The 17,597-nt window shown below is 41.0% G+C and overlaps 1 protein-coding gene across 3 annotated transcripts in view; it reads right to left on the bottom strand.

Moving 5' to 3' along the window:
* The window catches only part of DCT (dopachrome tautomerase), a 78,695-nt gene that overhangs the window by 17,932 nt on the left and 43,166 nt on the right, over positions 1 to 17,597 (bottom strand). The window contains exons 1-5 of one of the 3 annotated variants that reach the window (XM_026003622.2): positions 15,524 to 16,347; positions 6,410 to 6,709; positions 3,940 to 4,040; positions 3,640 to 3,806; positions 977 to 1,156 (exon numbers count right to left, since the gene is read on the bottom strand). In XM_026003622.2, coding sequence (XP_025859407.2) covers positions 977 to 1,156; positions 3,640 to 3,806; positions 3,940 to 4,040; positions 6,410 to 6,709; positions 15,524 to 15,914 — 1,139 coding nt within the window. In that variant the 5' untranslated portion in view covers positions 15,915 to 16,347. Of the gene's footprint in view, positions 1 to 976; positions 1,157 to 3,639; positions 3,807 to 3,939; positions 4,041 to 6,409; positions 6,710 to 15,523; positions 16,348 to 17,597 lie in introns of those variants that run through there. The other 2 variants (XM_026003624.2, XM_026003623.2) reach the window with 2 other exon arrangements.

A 17,597-nucleotide genomic window follows, 5' to 3' on the forward strand; every position in this document is an offset into this window, starting at 1 on the left:
TGTCAGCCTTTATATGACCTTTGACACTACTCTGAGAGCCATGTCCAACCCCCACACAGACTGTGAGCTCTGCTGCACTCATCACAACCTTTGCATTTTTCAGTTTGCCCCACCCCAGCCCCATATAACCCATCAGCTGTATAATTCACACACAGTTAGGAGAGAGAGAATTTGGTTTGGGAAAAGACCATGAATCTATTCACCATGCCTTTTGGGAGCCCCATTCATCTTTGCTTAAAATCTTATTTATATCCATACTTATTTCTCACAATTCTTTTTTTTTTTTTTTAATTTTTTTTTATTTATTTATGATAGGCACACAGTGAGAGAGAGAGGCAGAGACACAGGCAGAGGGAGAAGCAGGCTCCATGCACCGGGAGCCCGACATGGGACTCGATCCCAGGTCTCCAGGATCGCGCCCTGGGCCAAAGGCAGGCGCCAAACCGCTGCGCCACCCAGGGATCCCGTATTTCTCACAATTCTTAAAGTCTTTTTAGAGGGGGAGAATTATTAGTTGGCCTTTAAATTTCAAGTATTGTAATGTCATTGCTGTGCTGTAACTTGAGTTGCATTTGGCTTACAATACTCCTCTGAGATCTCAGATTTCAATCTTAGGTCTATGGCTGATAAATTTAAAAGAAAAGAAAAAGAGCATGAGCAAATATTTTTTAAATACTATATTTAGTGAAGTACCCTGGTTCTGAAGACTGTACCTATATATGTGAAATTAGAAATATAAATGATGGGTTTGAATAGCTAAGTTAGAAAAAATTAAAACTACACTATTCATTATAGTGGGTGGATGATGACTTTCCTAACACTGGTTCCTTATCCTCACATGTCAAGGCCTTCTGCTTACTTAGCTTTATACATGGCTCCCAACAACTGGATTTCCTTCCAGTTCATTACGACCAGTGGCATGAAAATCTTAAAAGTATTTTTAAAATGCCAATCTAACAGAGCTTAGAGCACCAACCTGAAGCTGAAGGTAGAGTTCTGGAAGAAAGGGGGGCTGTCAAACTTCTTGAGAGACAGACAATCTTGTATGTCTTTTAAAGTTGGCAATTTCTCACTGTTTAGTCCCACTTGATTTCTTCTTAACAGGCCTTCATAGGTCCCATTACACAGGGTGACCCGGCGGTTATAATCATCTAGGCTATAGGTTGTAAGGAGAGTAAAAATAATAAGCTTTAATTTGTGAATAGTATCAAAACTTTGGGCCAACCAAAAAAATCAAGATCTTAGTTGTGATTAAATCTTATTAGAGTTACCTTAAGAAGGTCAAAAATACATGGTAAAAGTACTACCTCCAAAAGTAATTATGGATTAAGAAGTTTCAAAAACCCAGATGCACAAAATATGGATATATGCATAACTATGAAGACAAAGTGCCATTTTACTGGAAAGTAAGATCTCCAGAGCAAGATGCTGACTCCTAGGAGGTGCCTTTGAATGTTGTTGAGTAACTGAAGTTGAGCAACTGAGCAGAGTGACCTGTTTTATACAGAGCTAAGCCAGTTTTGGCAGAAGTGTCTGTGTAAAGCTAGGAGAACATTTTAGGCAAAATGAAGGCAAACGTAGGGTGCAAGAGTAAAAAGCAGATGAAACTAGGTAGAGGACAAATGTCAAGAGAAATGCTGTGTCAGAAAATGTTCCAAGGCAATGGGGATGAATATGGGGTAAACAAGGAGGCCAAAAAGGTTCCACACCCATTAAAGAGTATACCTGCTACGGTCTGGAATTCTACCAGTAGAGCATTACTTCGTTGTGGGATATAAAATATTGAAGATGTTTCTTTATGTGTGTGTGTGTGTGTGTGTGTGTGTGTGTGTGTGTTGAGATTTTATTTATTCATGACAGATACACACAGAGAGGCAGAGACATAGGCAGACAAAAAAGCAAGCTCCTTGCGGGGAGACTGATGCAGAACTCAATCCCAGGACCCTGGGATCACGACCTGAGCCAAAGGCAGACACTCAACCACTGAGCCACCCAGGTGCCCCTCTGTGTGTGTTTTAATGGGGATAGTTATGGGTATGTGAGAATAGAATCAGCACACATGTGAGAATCAAAGAGGCCAGTCCCTAACAATAAGGCAAAAAAAGGCCTCGAAGGCAGCATTTTTTAAACATGTGCCAGTGACATGGTCTATGAATTAAAGGTGCCAGAGTCAGGTAAGTTTAGGCAACCTCTAATAATAGACTTCCAGAGGAAAAGTTCTGAGATAGTTTCAAATTTAAAACCTTTTTAACTCAGTATTCCCTAAATTTGATCATAGGAATCTCTCTTTGCATACCACCTACTAATACCCCAAGGCACTATGAGAAATGGTGCTTTATGGAATTATACCACCACATTAAAGAGCACTTATGACATCCCTACATGTTGTGGAGTAATATCCAGCAGGCTGTAGGAAAAGCTTAGGATGTAGGAGAGGGGATCCCTGCTAGGTTGGCCTACACCCCTGCAAACATGCATATGCCCAGATTGAAGGAAGGTGTTGACAAAGAAGCTCAGTGCCATGGAGCAGGAGAAAGACACAGGGCAGGGGAGCTAGGTAGCAATAGGGTTAAAAACCAGAGGATTTGGAGGAAACAGATAAATAAAGGAAGGCAGAGGAGCCTCTTGGGGAATCTTTTTCTGAGATGTGTGTCAAGAAAAAAAACAAATGTAAGGTATCACTGAGGACAGGATTTTCCATGGGCTGTAGGTTTTTCAATTTGCTTATGATGTGTTCTTCAATACTTCAGAGATCATTCTGCCCTGCTCCATCCCCTGTCCCTTTCCGCTCACTCTCGCCTTATGGTCCAGCCATCCCAGGGTGTTGCCAAAGACTTTTCCAGCTTTAGACATGATGTTCCCTCTACCTAGGACAGACTTACCACACTCTCTTACGTCTGCTTGAGGTCTGTGCCTCTGCCTCTTAGAGACTTTCCCTCTCTTCCTAGCTTTGCACTTACATCAGTCATGATACTTTTCACACTGTACTGTAATTTGTTTACAAGCAATCTGCCTTGGTAAATATAAAACAATATGCAAAAGGGAAGCTCGATTTTACTCATCCTTGTATTGTCATACGATTACACTGCTTGAGGAAAAAAAACAAAAAAAAATGATTACACTGCTTGGAATATGATCAGTACTTAAGAAATGTTTGGCTGAATGCAGAAACTACTTCTTATTTTATTTTTAATTTTTTTTTAAGATTTATTTGTTTATGATAGACATAGAGAGAGAGAGAGAGAGAGGCAGAGACACAGGAGGAGGGAGAAGCAGGCTCCATGCCGGGAGCCAGATGCAGGACTCGATCCTGGGACTCCAGGATCATGCCCTGGGTCAAAGGCAGGCGCCAAACTGCTGAGCCACCCAGGGATCCCCTACTTCTAATTTTAAAACAGTTGATCTAGAAATGATAACCAAGCACATTCAATTCACAAGTGTGATTTCTATACCTCAATTTTTTTGAATAAAAGGGCTTAGAATTTCTTTTAAATCCCACTTCCCTCAGGAAAATCATTTTCAGAAACATGTAAAAAGAACCCAGCATGCATTCGAAACTGAAATATAAAGTGCCTCTCCATCTCTCATGCATAAGAAAATATGTCTCTGGATTTTTATTGCAGGTACATGTGACTTTACCTATCACAGACAATTTCCCAGTTGGAGAATCTTGAGTTCTCACTAATGAGAGTTGGATCATCTTGTCTCGCTGCCCCAAGAAGCTGGTCTGTGCACACATCACAATCATTCCTCCCAGTAGCAAAGTTCCAGTAGGGCAAAGCAAAGGATTCGTTGCCGATAAGTTGCTAAAAGCAAAATGCACAGCCAGTTATTTAACTCATAATATCAAATGCAATAAGAAAGCATATAAAGCAAACACTAACATGGGTCTTGACCAAATGCAAAATTAAAAATACCAAATGCTTAGTTTTGACCAACCTGGAGATCCCTTTCCAGCCACAACAAATGGTACCGGTGCCAGGTAACAAAGGCAGGACCTTGGTGTGAGAAGTCTATGGCCTTGTATGGGCGCCCTGGTCCTAAAACAGTTGGGAAACATATTAAAGATCGTGGAATTTTAAATGTGAAAACTTATGCCAGTGGGATGTGCCTGCAGAGCCAATAAGTCCATGCTGTTTTAATTGAAAAAAAAATTATTTTTTTTATTTATCTCTCTGAAAGCAACAACAACAATAAAACAATTTCAGAAGCAACTAACACTTCTAGAATAAATCCTCCATCTCTCAAAAGTTTGATTGTCAACAGAGATCTAGAAACATTCAGGTCACTTTTAGCTTTGAGAGTCCCTGCCAAATATTTAATTTTTTAAGTAACATTACAGCAAGATGAAATAAGCATATCCGAAAGATTCGATCATCAAGACCTCAGGGAAATATATTTCGAAAGACATTTTCTAACTTATTCCTTACAAATGCACACATTTATAAGAGAGGGATTAATTAGTAATAAAGCAACTTCAACTACATTTCGTCCTAATTCAGGCATTTATGTCACCAAAAAGAACTTCTATGGATTTTGCCTCAGCCATCAATCAGTTACAACCACTAGCTGACAAGCATGGTCGCCAAGACTAGAAGAGAGAAAAATATATTCAAACCAATTTGGCTGGCCACTGGAACTGCCAGTTTTAGTGAAAAGCTTTGGGCAATTTAATGACCCCCTTACTGCCTGTTCCATCCTTCTTCTGCTTTCATAACAGTTTTTGATGGTTATGTAGAAACTTTCGCTAACTTTAGTTCTTTTTCAAAGTACCTATAATAACTTCAGAGAGCTGAACAGACACGAATATAAATTTAATTCCTAGGTATGGCCAGAAACTATAGTCTTCTTTCTCTCTTGAGATACTATCCTCTCATAAAGCAAAAATTTCTCCAAGTGATGACAGGAAAGCTATAAAGGTTTATAGCCAGAAGAGCCTCCTTATCTATTGATAAAGAAAGACAGATGCTTACCTGAGAGGCAAGATTTTAAAGGACTCACACTGAGGAAAGAAATGCTATCGCTGCTCATGGCTATGTAGTCTGTCCTTTTTAAATGTTTTAATTCAGAACAAAGCTTAATATTCCAAAACAAACTAATGAGGTGACATCAAGCGACGGGGAACCAGTGATAAACACAAGGACAGACAATTCTAGTGAGAATCTGACTATTCAAAGGGAGCTTGATGCCTCAATTCACCCTGACCCCAACAAGGGGTCCCAAAGGTGGAGATAATAGGTACAGCCAAAGCTTCAGAACTGCACCAAGAAAAAAAAAGAAAGAAAGAAGAAAGAAAGAAAGAAAGAAAGAAAGAAAGAAAGAAAGAAAGAAAGAAAGAAAGAAAGAAAGAAAGAAAAGAAAGGAAAAAGGAAGGTATGCCTCAGTGGCTCAGTGGTTGAGTGTCTACCTTTGGCTCAGGTCATGATCCTGCGGTCCTGGGATTGTCCCCCATCAGGCTGTCCATGGAGAGCCTGCTTCTCCCTCTGCCTATGTCTCTGCCTCTCTGTGTGTGTCTCTCATGAATAAATAAATAAAATCTTTTTAAAATTTAAGAAAAAAAGAACTGCACCAAGCAGAACCAGGAATGGATTCACATCACCCTGGAGTGAAACAGCATCTGTGGCATCCACTGACTAAGAAATATCTGAGGGCATAACTGGTCCTCCTAGATTAATGAAGTTCCTAACAAACATCCCCCCCATTCCAAGTCTTATACAGGCCCCCAATTTCTAGGATCTAGAAAGGCAGGGCACCATGCTCCCGAGTATCCCCTCTAACAGTCCAAGGGGCTAATTCAGGAGGAACTCTACATTGCCTCTGCATTGCTGGAGCAGTTTATGCTCTTCCTTGACAGTACAACTCCAAAAGAACCCGAGGATCCCAGCAGCGATGCACCATATTATGGACACCATAAATAACTCAAAAGTCTAAAGACCAACACACGTGAGTTTAATAAAATGCACTTTCTACACAAACACTCTAATTCTGCTCAAAGAAGCTTCATGTGCTTTAGCGCATGTCCAGTTAATTCCTCTAATCTGAGGACTAATGTCAGAGAAGGCTTCTGTGGCCAGATTTTGACATGTTTTTTTCTAGAATCAAAAGGAATTTGCCTCTGCTTCACCAACTCTTGCCTTTGAGGATTAACAGCTTCATAAAGGAGAGTTTAGACTTTGAACCCAAAACACAAACTACAGGAGAAAACATTTTCCCAAATGTCAGCCAACATACTGGTAGAAAGTGTTTCATTGTAGCTTCAGGCAGCATTTGATCATCCTATGACTTTCATAAGCCTAACCCTCCCTGAGGTTGCTCTCTTGTTAATTAACCTGCCTGAAATTACTTCCCCACCCATTCCTCCGCAGCCCCAAATGATAATAATATACCCTCGGCTAAGGAAAAAACCTACCTAATAAAGTATCCCTAACAGAGTAATAATGGAGCCATACAAAGAAATCATAAATGCTGCAGTTGGCGATCTGTGGCTGGGTCCCATTGGGCCCAAGCAGGCCGAGCCAGTGTTGTGTGGTGATCACGTAGTCCGGGTGTGTCGTGTTCTTTGCAAGGTCTAAGGCCTCCAAGAATTGCTCCCTCTCCTCAGGAGTCAAGGAATGGATATTTTTCCGAATAACCCGAGCTTTCCTCTGATTGCAGTCATGGCCGGTCCAGCCAAACTTGCAAACTCCACAGTTGTAGCCACCATAATGTCCTAGTTTATTTTTAAAAGAAAAAAAAAGGAGAGATGGAAGAGGGAGTCAGTTTATGTAGTTGGAAGAAATTTCTGAATTTGTGCTCTGGGAAAGAAAAGAGAAGATGAAGTTGTTACAAGAGGGCAAAGAAAGCCAATTTCCTTCCTTTACTCTTCTCTTGAAATGGTTGCATCTTCAAGTGAACTGAGTACTGGAGTTCCTTAGAAATACTCCCAGCAAAGAGGGGCACCCTGGTGACTCAGTCAGTTAAACCCCTGCCTTGGGCTCAAGACATGATCCCAGAGTCCTGGGATAGAGCCCCATGTGGGGCTTCCTGCTCAGTGAGGAGCCTGCTTCTCCCTCTGCTCTGTCCCTCCTCCTCCCTCCTCCCCCCATCCTCTCATCCTCTTTCATGCTCTCTCTTTATCTCTCTTTCCATCTCAAATAAATAAAATCCTTAAAAGAAGGAGGATGAAAGGTTTCACATGCTGTTATGGGTGGACCATGTCACTGTGTCCCTTCAAAATTTGTACATTGAAGTTCTAACCCCTACTTCCTCAGCATATAACTATATCTGGAGCTAGGGTCTTCAAAGGCTTAATAAAGTTAAAAATGAGATCATTAGGTGGCCCCAAATCCAATACAACTGATGTCCTTATAAGAAGAGGAAATTTGGACAAAGCAGGAGGGAGGCCCAGAAGAATCTAACCCTGCTGACACCTCTATCTGGGACCTCAGTCCTCCAGAACTGTGGGACAATGAGTTTCTCTTTGCCACCCAGTGTGTAGCACTCTGTTACAGCAGCCCTAGCAAACCAATCCACGTGCCACTTTCCCAGATATCCCTCCTCTCATGGCTCATGCAGGTGTCCCTGCCCACACCATGTCACCCCACACACACAATGTCCTCCCCACATCCCACCACCCCCCCGCCAGGCTACACAGCACTCTTGGGTGTCCACGCGGCTGAGCCCTACTATCCTGTGGCACACACCAAAGGGCCAACACAGAGTGGTTCCATTGATTTAGAGAAGGAAGAGAATAAACACCAAGCTCAAGGTGGAACCAAAATAAATAAGCTGATTTCCAGGAATTTAGGTGAAATCTAACATTACAAAAGCTGGTTTATTTCACAAAGGAGACAGAGTTAAGACAAAATTGATGGAGACTAGCAGGTCATAAAGGTAAATTAGCCACTATGGTATCAAGAAGTGCAAATCACTGCAGGGCTCCCCATCCACAGCACAAATGTCTCTGCTGTATCAACCTGGGAATGAGTACTAGTCATGTGAACTAAGCATCTTTCTGATTAGCATCTATAGTGGAAATCCTTTCAACTCGTCCTTGACTTTTCCCTTTCCAGTCTTAATTACTGCTTTTGGTTTAACCAGCACCTCATCCCTTAGGTGGTGATCAATTAGGGAGTAAACATTTAAGTATGATTGGAGCAAAATGTTGAAACCAAAGGGGATGGCAATGCTTATCTCCCAGGGGATTAGAAGGGCTACATAAAGGGGCACCTGGGTGGCTCAGTGGTTGAGCGTCTGCCTTTAGCTCAGGTTGTGATCCCAGGGTCCTGGGATTGAGTCCCGCATCAGTCTCCCCACAGAGAGCCTGCTTCTCCCTCTACCTCTCTCTCAATCTCTGTGTGTGTGTGTGTGTGTGTGTGTGTGTCTCATGAATAAATACATTTAAAAATATTTTTTAAAAAAGAAGGGTTACATAAAGCATTAATGTGGAGACCAATTCTGCTCTCCTCCTCCTCTTCCTCCCCTTCTTCCCCCTTCCAGACCTCTTTACTTGCTCTTACTTCAGTCCACAGCATTTTCCCCTCATCTCCTTAAATTCCTCTTTGCCTGGGTTGCCTACACTTGCTTGCAGCCTCACAGTGGGTTGTCTACAAGGTCATCCTTGACTCTACATGTCAGGGTCAGATGTTCTTGCCCTGAATTCCCTGGAACCTCCTATGCCCCTTCCATTAGATTGATCACACCAACAGTAATTATCTACTTGTCTCAGATACAGACAACTGGAAGACAGTTTCTCCACTGCCTAGGTCTGTGCTTAGCCTTGTACAAAATGAATATTTGTTGAATGAATAAAAGAAACATAAAGCCAAATCACCACGATGTGCACTTTAAAAATCTTGCACTTTTATTTATAGCCATATCTCAATAAAGCTGAAATTTTTTTTGAAAAATTAACTAAAAACAAAAAAGTATAAATCATGTGGTAGATAATCCAATATACATAATATTTCTTCTCTTAAAATAAAAATTTCTTCTTTTTCTCCCTATCCTTATGGATTAGAGGAAAAGCAGGCCTTGCAAATAATTTTGATAAACTGTAAATACCAAAGCAGAGGTAAGCAAAAAATGCTATGACCATAGCAGAGAGAGGATCATTTGAATTTCTAAAGACAAAGAAAATTGTACAATAGCATGAAACAAAACAATTAGCATTTGTATTATGTAAACAAAAATACACAGTCCTCCTTTTCTACTAACCCAATAGACTTTTTTATGGTTAAAGAAAATGTCATTAAAAATATCATGAGTAGGAAGAATTTTTCTTAAGGTAGTTTATTTGGGTTCTACCCTCCTTGTAACATACAAAATATCCTATGTATCCTCACATAGTTCAGTTAGCTGTAGTTTTTTATATTGTAACATCATATGAGAACATAAATAAAAAATTATTAAAAGGAAAAAATTCTACTAGTCCCAAGACTGAAACATGTTTTTTTAATATTTTTGGTTAAACATTAAAATTTACATTACTAGAGTGAAGCTATTACATACAAACTATTTATAAATATTTATTGAACAACTACTACAGTACCAGCTGCTATACATCAAGCTCTAGGGTTATTCCCCCACCCCACCCCACCCCACCCCACCCCCAGGAAACCTACTAAAATTGTATATCTGTTTCAAAACACCTTTGATTAAAATGTATCACCTTCTCTGGCAACTTTTACAGCAATATTTTTGAGGAGTGAGTGAAAAAAATACATCCAAAGACTACTAAATGCCCAAGCTTCCAGCTATTTACCTACCGCCAGATGACTGGAGATGAATAAATAGCCACGCTTTACAATAGAAGAGTGAGTCTCTCCTTCAAAATGCTAAGGAATAGCACCCCCAAATTTTTATAATAATCAATTCATTTCTACATTTAAATGCATAAAACTTGTCTTTAAATTTTGCTGAAATTGAATAATTCATAACTTATGCCATGAGTTTTAATATTCCTTCACTTCCTTTACTACAATGATTTTTGGTTGCTGGAAACAAAATTATCAGTAGATAATTATCTCCCTCATTTATTTATTCAACAGATCATTCATTAACACCTGCCACCTAAAGGCCAGTCAAAACTCAGCATGCCTCTCTCTGTGTTCCCACTTGGTGTGTTCCCGCTTGAAGTTACATGCTTTGTAACTTTGAACTTCACTTCTCCAAACCTGTCATATTAGGATGAGAGTGCTACCTAATAAAGTCCTTGTGGAAAACAAGTAGATTAACATATTAAGCACTTAGAACAGTGTCTGGAACATAGTAAGTTCTATATTAAGTGTTATTATTATTACTAGATGCCACTTACAAGCAGTATAGTAAAAAATATTTTCATGTCTGTCTTCCTCATCGACTACACTGTGGACACCTTAAAAAAATCATGTTTTTCCCCTCTTTATACCTGAAGGGCCTAGCATAACTGGGGCTACATAACCATTGGTTGGGTGGGTGAATAATTGAATAAAAGGCATTAGTTACTAGAAGATACAGATAGAAATAAAGCACAATGGGGACCCCTGGGTGGCTCAATGGTTGAGCATCTCCCTTTGGCTCAGGAGTGATCCTGGGGTCCTGGGATCAAGGTCCTCGCAGGGAACCTGCTTCTCCTTCCTCCTATGTCTTTGCTTCTCTCTGTGTCTCTCATGAATAAATAAATGCAATCTTTAAAAAAAAAAAAAAAGATGAAGAAGAAGAAGAAAGAAGGCACAATGCCTTCATCCAGGAGATGAAGGGCACATGTGCAATGGACCACCAACACAACTGTGGGAAAAGTGAAAACAAAAGAATAAACCAAACACCACAGAAGACAAAAGACAAAATGATTAATTCTGACTCAGAAGACCAGAGCTGCCTTACAATTATGTTGAGCAAAGATGTTTCTTTTTACAAAACCATCCTTGCCTCTGAAAAGCAACGTAGAAGGAATATTGAGAAAGAATTGAAGTGGGGAAGGAGGCAAAAGTGGGTGAAGGGGATTAAGAAGAACAAACATCAAGTGACAAAATAAAGAAGTCATGGGGGTGTAACGTACAGTATGAGGAATATAGTCAACATCACTAGGTATTAACTTCCACTGAACAGTGTATACAAGTGTCGGGTCACTGTATTGTGCATCTGAAAATAATATAATATCATATATCAATTACACCCCAATAAATTTTAAAAAGAAAGAAAGAAAGCATTTGTCTGAATGTGAGCTGACCTGTGCCCTAGAAAGGTAAAAAATTCCTTTTCCAGCATCTCTCCAAAAGCTCTGTAGTCAGGCCTCTCTTATGTTTTTGTTTTTTTTTTTTTAAGATTTTATTTCTTTATTCATGAGAGACACAGAGAGAAAGAGAGACAGAGACACAAGCAGAGGGAGAAGCAGGCTCCTTGCAGGGAGCCTGATGTGGGACTCGATTCCAGGTCTCCAGGGTCACACCCTGGGCTGAAGGTGGTGCTAAACCACTGAGCCACCCAGGCTGTCCCTCTCTTATGTTTTGAGCTTCTAAATGTGACCTAAAGATTTCATTAAAATGCTGCAGACAACTGAAAAGTGTCTTCACTTGGAAGTCCCGCGCTCAAAATGTTTATTTCTCTAATTTAGATTCCCTAGTGGTTCCCTACATCAACTTAAGCTCAGTTCATTTATTCCCTTAATCTACCAATAGCAGCAGCAAAAAATACAAGGAGACAGGCCTTTTAGAAAAGATTGCATTATCTTACTGGAAAATGGAGTGAGAAACAAAACCAAAGGATCCCTAGATACCAATCTATCTACCATTGAGTATGTCCTTGGCAAAAATTAAATTTAAAAAGACAAAGTCCTAAACCTACTTAGGACTGGGATAGAAATGGAAAAAAGTGAGAACAACCAAACCGTGCATGTTCCTACATGAACTGTATCAGCTCACCTCAGAAGGCTATTAGACTAAATATGCTTAAAGACCACCGATTAGTGAATTTACAAGGAACTCTAAATAGCCTATTCCTTTTAATTAGAGATTCTATTATTTTAATAACAATACTTTATACTCACATAAAGCCTTTCATCTACAGAGCTCAAAAAGGTTTTACAAGTGTGGTTCATCATCATTCCCATTTCAGAGATTGGAAAAACAGAGGCACTTGGTCACTGTACAAACAAGAAGTTCAACAACCGTTCAAAAACTATTCAGTGTGCACATTTTCCAAAAGTCCAAAAACAACTGCAACTGATATGTTCTCAGAAATGCCAGCTGGCAAGTGAGATATATAAGGTGAGGAGCCAACGCCAAAGTCTCCTGAAATTCGACTCTTCCTGACAATTAAGTTCTGTAAGCTTCTGGTTTCAATTTATCCCTCCAGAGAACAGAGAAATTGTCTCTAGAGGATGTGAGCATATAATTTAGGGGATTTTTCCCCTTCAGAGTTTGTTTTTATTTCTCTTTGTTAGGCTATATCTTTTACCAGCTTGAAGCTGGTGAAGATTATGGAGTAGCTTTTTAAATTTTATTTTATTGTGGTAAAAACATTTCACATGAGATCTACCCCCTTAAGGCATTTTTTTAAGGGTACAATATGTTACTGTTGACACTGGGTGCAATGTTCTAAAGTAGCTCTCTCGAGTTGAATCATCTTGCTTAACTGAAACTTTATGTGTACTGATTACTAACTCTATGTCTCACTCCCCAGCCCCTGGTAACCTCCATTCCACTCTTTGATTCTATAAATTTGAGTACCTCATTTAAGTAGGATTATATCCTATTTATCTTTTTGTGACTGACTTATTTCCTTCATATAATGCCTCTTACGTTCATCCATGTTGTCACATACTACATGACTTCCCTTTTTTTTTTTTAATATACATCCATTACACCACTTAACTAAAATGTGGAGAAATGGAATCCTTGTGCACTGTTGGTGGGAACACAAAATGGTGCAGCCACTATGGAAAAAAAAACTGTAGAGCTTCCTCAAAAATTAAAAACAGGGGATCCCTGGGTAGCTCGTGGTTTAGCGCGTTGCCTTTTGCCCAAGGCATGATCCTGGAGTCCTGAGATCGAGTCTCATGTTGGGCTCCCTGCATGGAGCCTGTTTCTCCCTCTGCCTCAGTCTCTGCCTCTCTCTCTCTCTCTCTTTCTTTCTCTCTCTCTCTCTCTCTGTGTCTCTCATGAATAAATAAATAAACTCTTTTTTTAAAAAATGTCCCTTGATGGATAAATGGTCTGTTTGTTTTTCCATTGCATTAACAAAGTTCAGGTCATCAATAATGTGGGTTCCAGAAGCTAACCTATATCTCTTGCTTAATAAATATTGGGTGTCCTAGAAGAATCCTAGGGCCCTATTTGCAAAAAATTATGAAGATACCAGAGAGGAGAGCTTTTGGAGGTTCAAGGTCAGGTTTAAATTCTGAAGACTGCATCCCCAACCATGAAGAACTACTGCTGGAGGGCAAGCAATTCACTCTTTGGGGGAGAATAAGCTGAATGAAGGTCCTAGGTCTTGCTTTGGGACGTGTGGCCCATCACAGAATGATCATTACTATTTATAATAAATTGGTTCCCAGCTCATCCACTAGGACTTGTTCTGATGCTCTGAGACTCAAAGAATAAGACAAGCTAGCCAACATAAGTGGAGCCATCCAGAATTGGTATGGAAAGAGCTATGGTCCTGAATGAGTCTACACAGATCAAATCATAGAAGAGGGGTGGGGAGCTATAGCCTAGTAGTTGGTCTCAAGAGCAGCCATGCCCTTGATAACAGCTGTAAAAAACCATACACGCCAAGGGAACTCTGCTTCCTTGGACTGGCCTACGGACATGTGATGTCCTTAACAGTCTGGACTCACAGGACAAATCCTGTTTCTGACCCACTGCCTCCTAGGTATATGTTTATCCTCCTCAGAACAGAGGATCCCTTTTTATGTTAGGAAGAAGGCCACTGTGACCCTAACTTCCTGCCACTTCTGGAAGAATATTTATAGGTCTTCCTTCTGGAAAGGGAGATTATAATTACCCCTTCTATTCTGTTATTCTCTATTCTCTCCATCCCCACCTTTAGAAGACAAAACAAAACAAAACAAACTTGATAGGTCAGAAATATAAAGCAGATGATGATAAGAAGAGGTAAGAGTCATATCTGATTTCTTAATATCTTCTGCCCCAGGATTTCATAAATGGAGATGGAACCATTGTAAGTTGTGGCACTCTATCGTTGGTTGGCCCAGAAATAAGTGTTCTAGAAGAATTCTTGAGTCATAGACAAAGAAGTTACTATATAATGTGGTTTAGATCACACAGGCAATATGAAATCTGCTGCTTCTCAGACAAAAGCCATGGGAATCCATGAGATACTGTCTATAGAAGACAGTGCTCAATTAGCTTAGAAAAAAAATGGATAGAATATGCTCAATATACTTTTGTCACAATGAATACCCAACACAAAACTAATGGTTCCTTTGAATCACAGAATTAACATTATGACTACAAAAGGATTATACAGCCAGAACTTTTGCAAGTTAAAAAAACTAACATCATTCCTACACCAACATCCAAGTCCTTTGTACTTTTCCTTAGTTTACCTTTTTGTATCCTTCCATAGCCCAATTATCTGTATTCCCTACCATGTGTGAATGTAAGTAATAATAATAATAATAATAATTTTAAAAGGAGAACTTGTTATGCAGCTAGATGCTGTAGAACAGTGGCCAAGTGCTTTGCTAAAGTTCTTGCTTGCGCTGTGTGTCAAATGCCCTGCCAGCCTTTGAGTGTTTATCACTGCTGTGCATGGCTCCCGAACACAGACAGACTCCACTGAGGATTTGGGAAGGCTCAGAAGAGCTGGAGGCATAAGAAATGCACAGAGATTTCAAAGAAATGAGTAGTAAGAGAGACCAAGGTCTGAAAGAGGGACACTGAGCAAATTTCGAATTGCCCACATCCAATCGAGGTAAGAGCAGGAAAAGCCATTGTTATCTTATGACTCTTCTTCCCCAGTTCACTGAAGCCCTGTCCTACCACATCCTTCTGACTTTGGCAGAGTGACAACCCAGACAGAACCTTAACTAGCAAGATGTACTCTACCTGAGACCTGTTCAAAACGTTAGAAAGGCTGAGGCTGGGACCACGGAACACCTGCCTTTGACGCCTGCCTGTCTTCTAGATGCCAAGGCTACCCAACCCCCTCTTCTACAAGTGCAAACCCATTTCAGAAGGGGAGGCCACTGAATCCATCTTGAAAGGACTTGCTCTGAGGTTCAAAGCTGACTCTGGAGCTCGTTAGCTTCCCCTTCCAACAAACAAGCCAATGGCATGTTGGCATGAGTTCACATAACCAGGCTTGGCCCATGTTATATTCATTTGGTTTCCATAACTAGATATCCTAGAGGGTGTGAGAAATATAACCAAGACATCAGCCTTACTCAGTTCACTGCCTGTGAAAAACAAACTTGGTTGGCCATTTAATGCGTAGTCTAACAATTTTAAGAGTCTCATCTCTTCCTGAGAAGGGGCTCCTTGCCCAGTGGGGGCCTCCCCACCTGGCTCAGGTCACGCCCAGCTCTGCCCACCTCCCTCACCTGTGCATCGGCAGGTCCGGTGGAAGAATTTCCTTGGCCACCCTTCTCGGTCATCCCGGTTCCGCAGGACATAGGGGCCACTCCAGGGCCTGGCGTCAGTTTGCACCTCCATGCACTGGCCCCGGCCCTCCTGAGAGCCGCAGATGTTGGCTGGCTCCAGACCCAGCGGCGGGCAGCACTCCTTAGCCATCAGGTTGTCCACGGTCATGCAGACCCGGGGAAACTGTGCCCAGGCTCCAGGTAGGAGTCCACCACCCAGGCAACAGAGCACAAGCCCCCACCCAAGAGGGCTCATGGCTTTATCAGCAGGAGAGCTCCCTCTTGCTTTCCACTCCCTGATCCTATCCTGTCCTTCTCCTCCTCTTCCACTCTTGAGCTCTTGAGGCTTCATTCAGTCGATTTTTGGTTTAGGGGGGTGGGGGAGTTGATAAAGTTCTGTTTTGCAGTTCTATTCCTCTCCTCCTTAAAAAATACCTACAAAAATCGCAGAGCCCACGTGTGTGCACATGTGTATGTGCACACGCACAGACTATTTTATGTGATTCAAACAACTAAAACAAATTTAATACCATTAGAAGCACCTCTAACAGCCAGATTTAATGAGGGTAGCGCTTCTCACCATCTTTCCCCCGTTAAATCAGGCTTTGTCTAATTGAGTTAATTTACGGGGTACTGCAGTCATACTACTTATTATACTGGTATTTCTAAACCCCTCCTTCCCTCCTTACCCATAACTTTAATTGCCTTGAACTCAGTTCAAAAGCCAAACACCGTGCTGCCTTTATTCTGTCTGGCGTGCCAAACCACGGGGCCTGGTGGGGTTTGTGTAAGGGCTGGGAGAAGCCATCATTAGGGGGATTAGTATTAGAGAAACCCTCATTGTTAGCACATGACCCAAAGTGTATAATGAAGTGCATACAGTTGCTGGCTTTGTTTCAAAAGGGCAAAACCATCTTCATTATCTGGGCTCATGTGCCCCAGCCAAGCTTGTGACCTCAGACTTCCCGGGGAGTCAATAGATGCAGTGAGCTCCTCGTTGTCGTTAAAAGGCCTTTACAGACAAGCGTGCATTGCTAACCACAATTCACTCCTGACTGCTCCCTGACGTGCTAGAAAGACCACGACAGGAGGTCACACAACTTCAGAAATAAAGAAATATTTATTTAGGGCTGACATACAAGGAATTGCTTTGTTCCACAATTAAGGGCCCTCTTCCCTCCAGATAAGCGTGTACTATTCTCCTATTCAGCACATCTAGGCAGTAGATGTTTTTTAATCACACAAAGTAGCATGCTCAGAAATTCAAAATTATAATTATCTGGTTATGAGGATGGCAGTGGGATAGTTGGGAGCAAGGGCTTGCAAGTCACATCTTTTGATTTATGTTGAAGTTAAGCATTGCCAAGCTTCAGTTTAGAACATAATGCCTCCCCCAGTTCTTCTGGGGCAGCGAAGGGAGCGTCCCGATCAATAATGACGGCTACCGTGAGAGCATCCGTTTATCCCTTCGTGGGGGAAACAGGACTGACTTCGTGCCATTAGAATCTGTGTAGACAGCCTACGTGACACTGCTTCAGATGGTTTCCAAGAATATATCTAGGCATAAAGACACAGAATATTTCAAAGAAAATTCCTAAGGTTAAAGAAATGTTTATATAGATGCTCCTCTCTCGGGCACTTCTGTCATCCCCATGATATTAAGTTGTTATGACTTAATTATTTAGTTAGTTAGTTAGTTAGTTAGTTATTTTATTTAAATTCAATTTGCCAACATATAACACCCAGTGCTCATCCCATCAAGTGCCCTCCTCAGTGCCCATCATCCAGTCACCCCATCCCCCCACCCACCTCCCCTTCTGCAACCCTTTGTTTCCCAGAGTTAGGAGTCTCTCATGGTTTGTCTTCCTCTCTAATTTTTTCCCTCTCAGTTCCCCTCTTTTCCCTTATAATCCCTTTCACTATTTCTTATATTCCACATATGAGTGAAACCATATCATGATTATCCTTCTCTGACTGACTTATTTCATTCAGCATAATACCCTCCAGTTCCATCCATGTTGAAGCAAATGATAGG

This window comes from Vulpes vulpes, chromosome 6 (assembly GCF_048418805.1).
Source record: "Vulpes vulpes isolate BD-2025 chromosome 6, VulVul3, whole genome shotgun sequence".
Lineage (NCBI taxonomy): Eukaryota > Metazoa > Chordata > Mammalia > Carnivora > Canidae > Vulpes > Vulpes vulpes.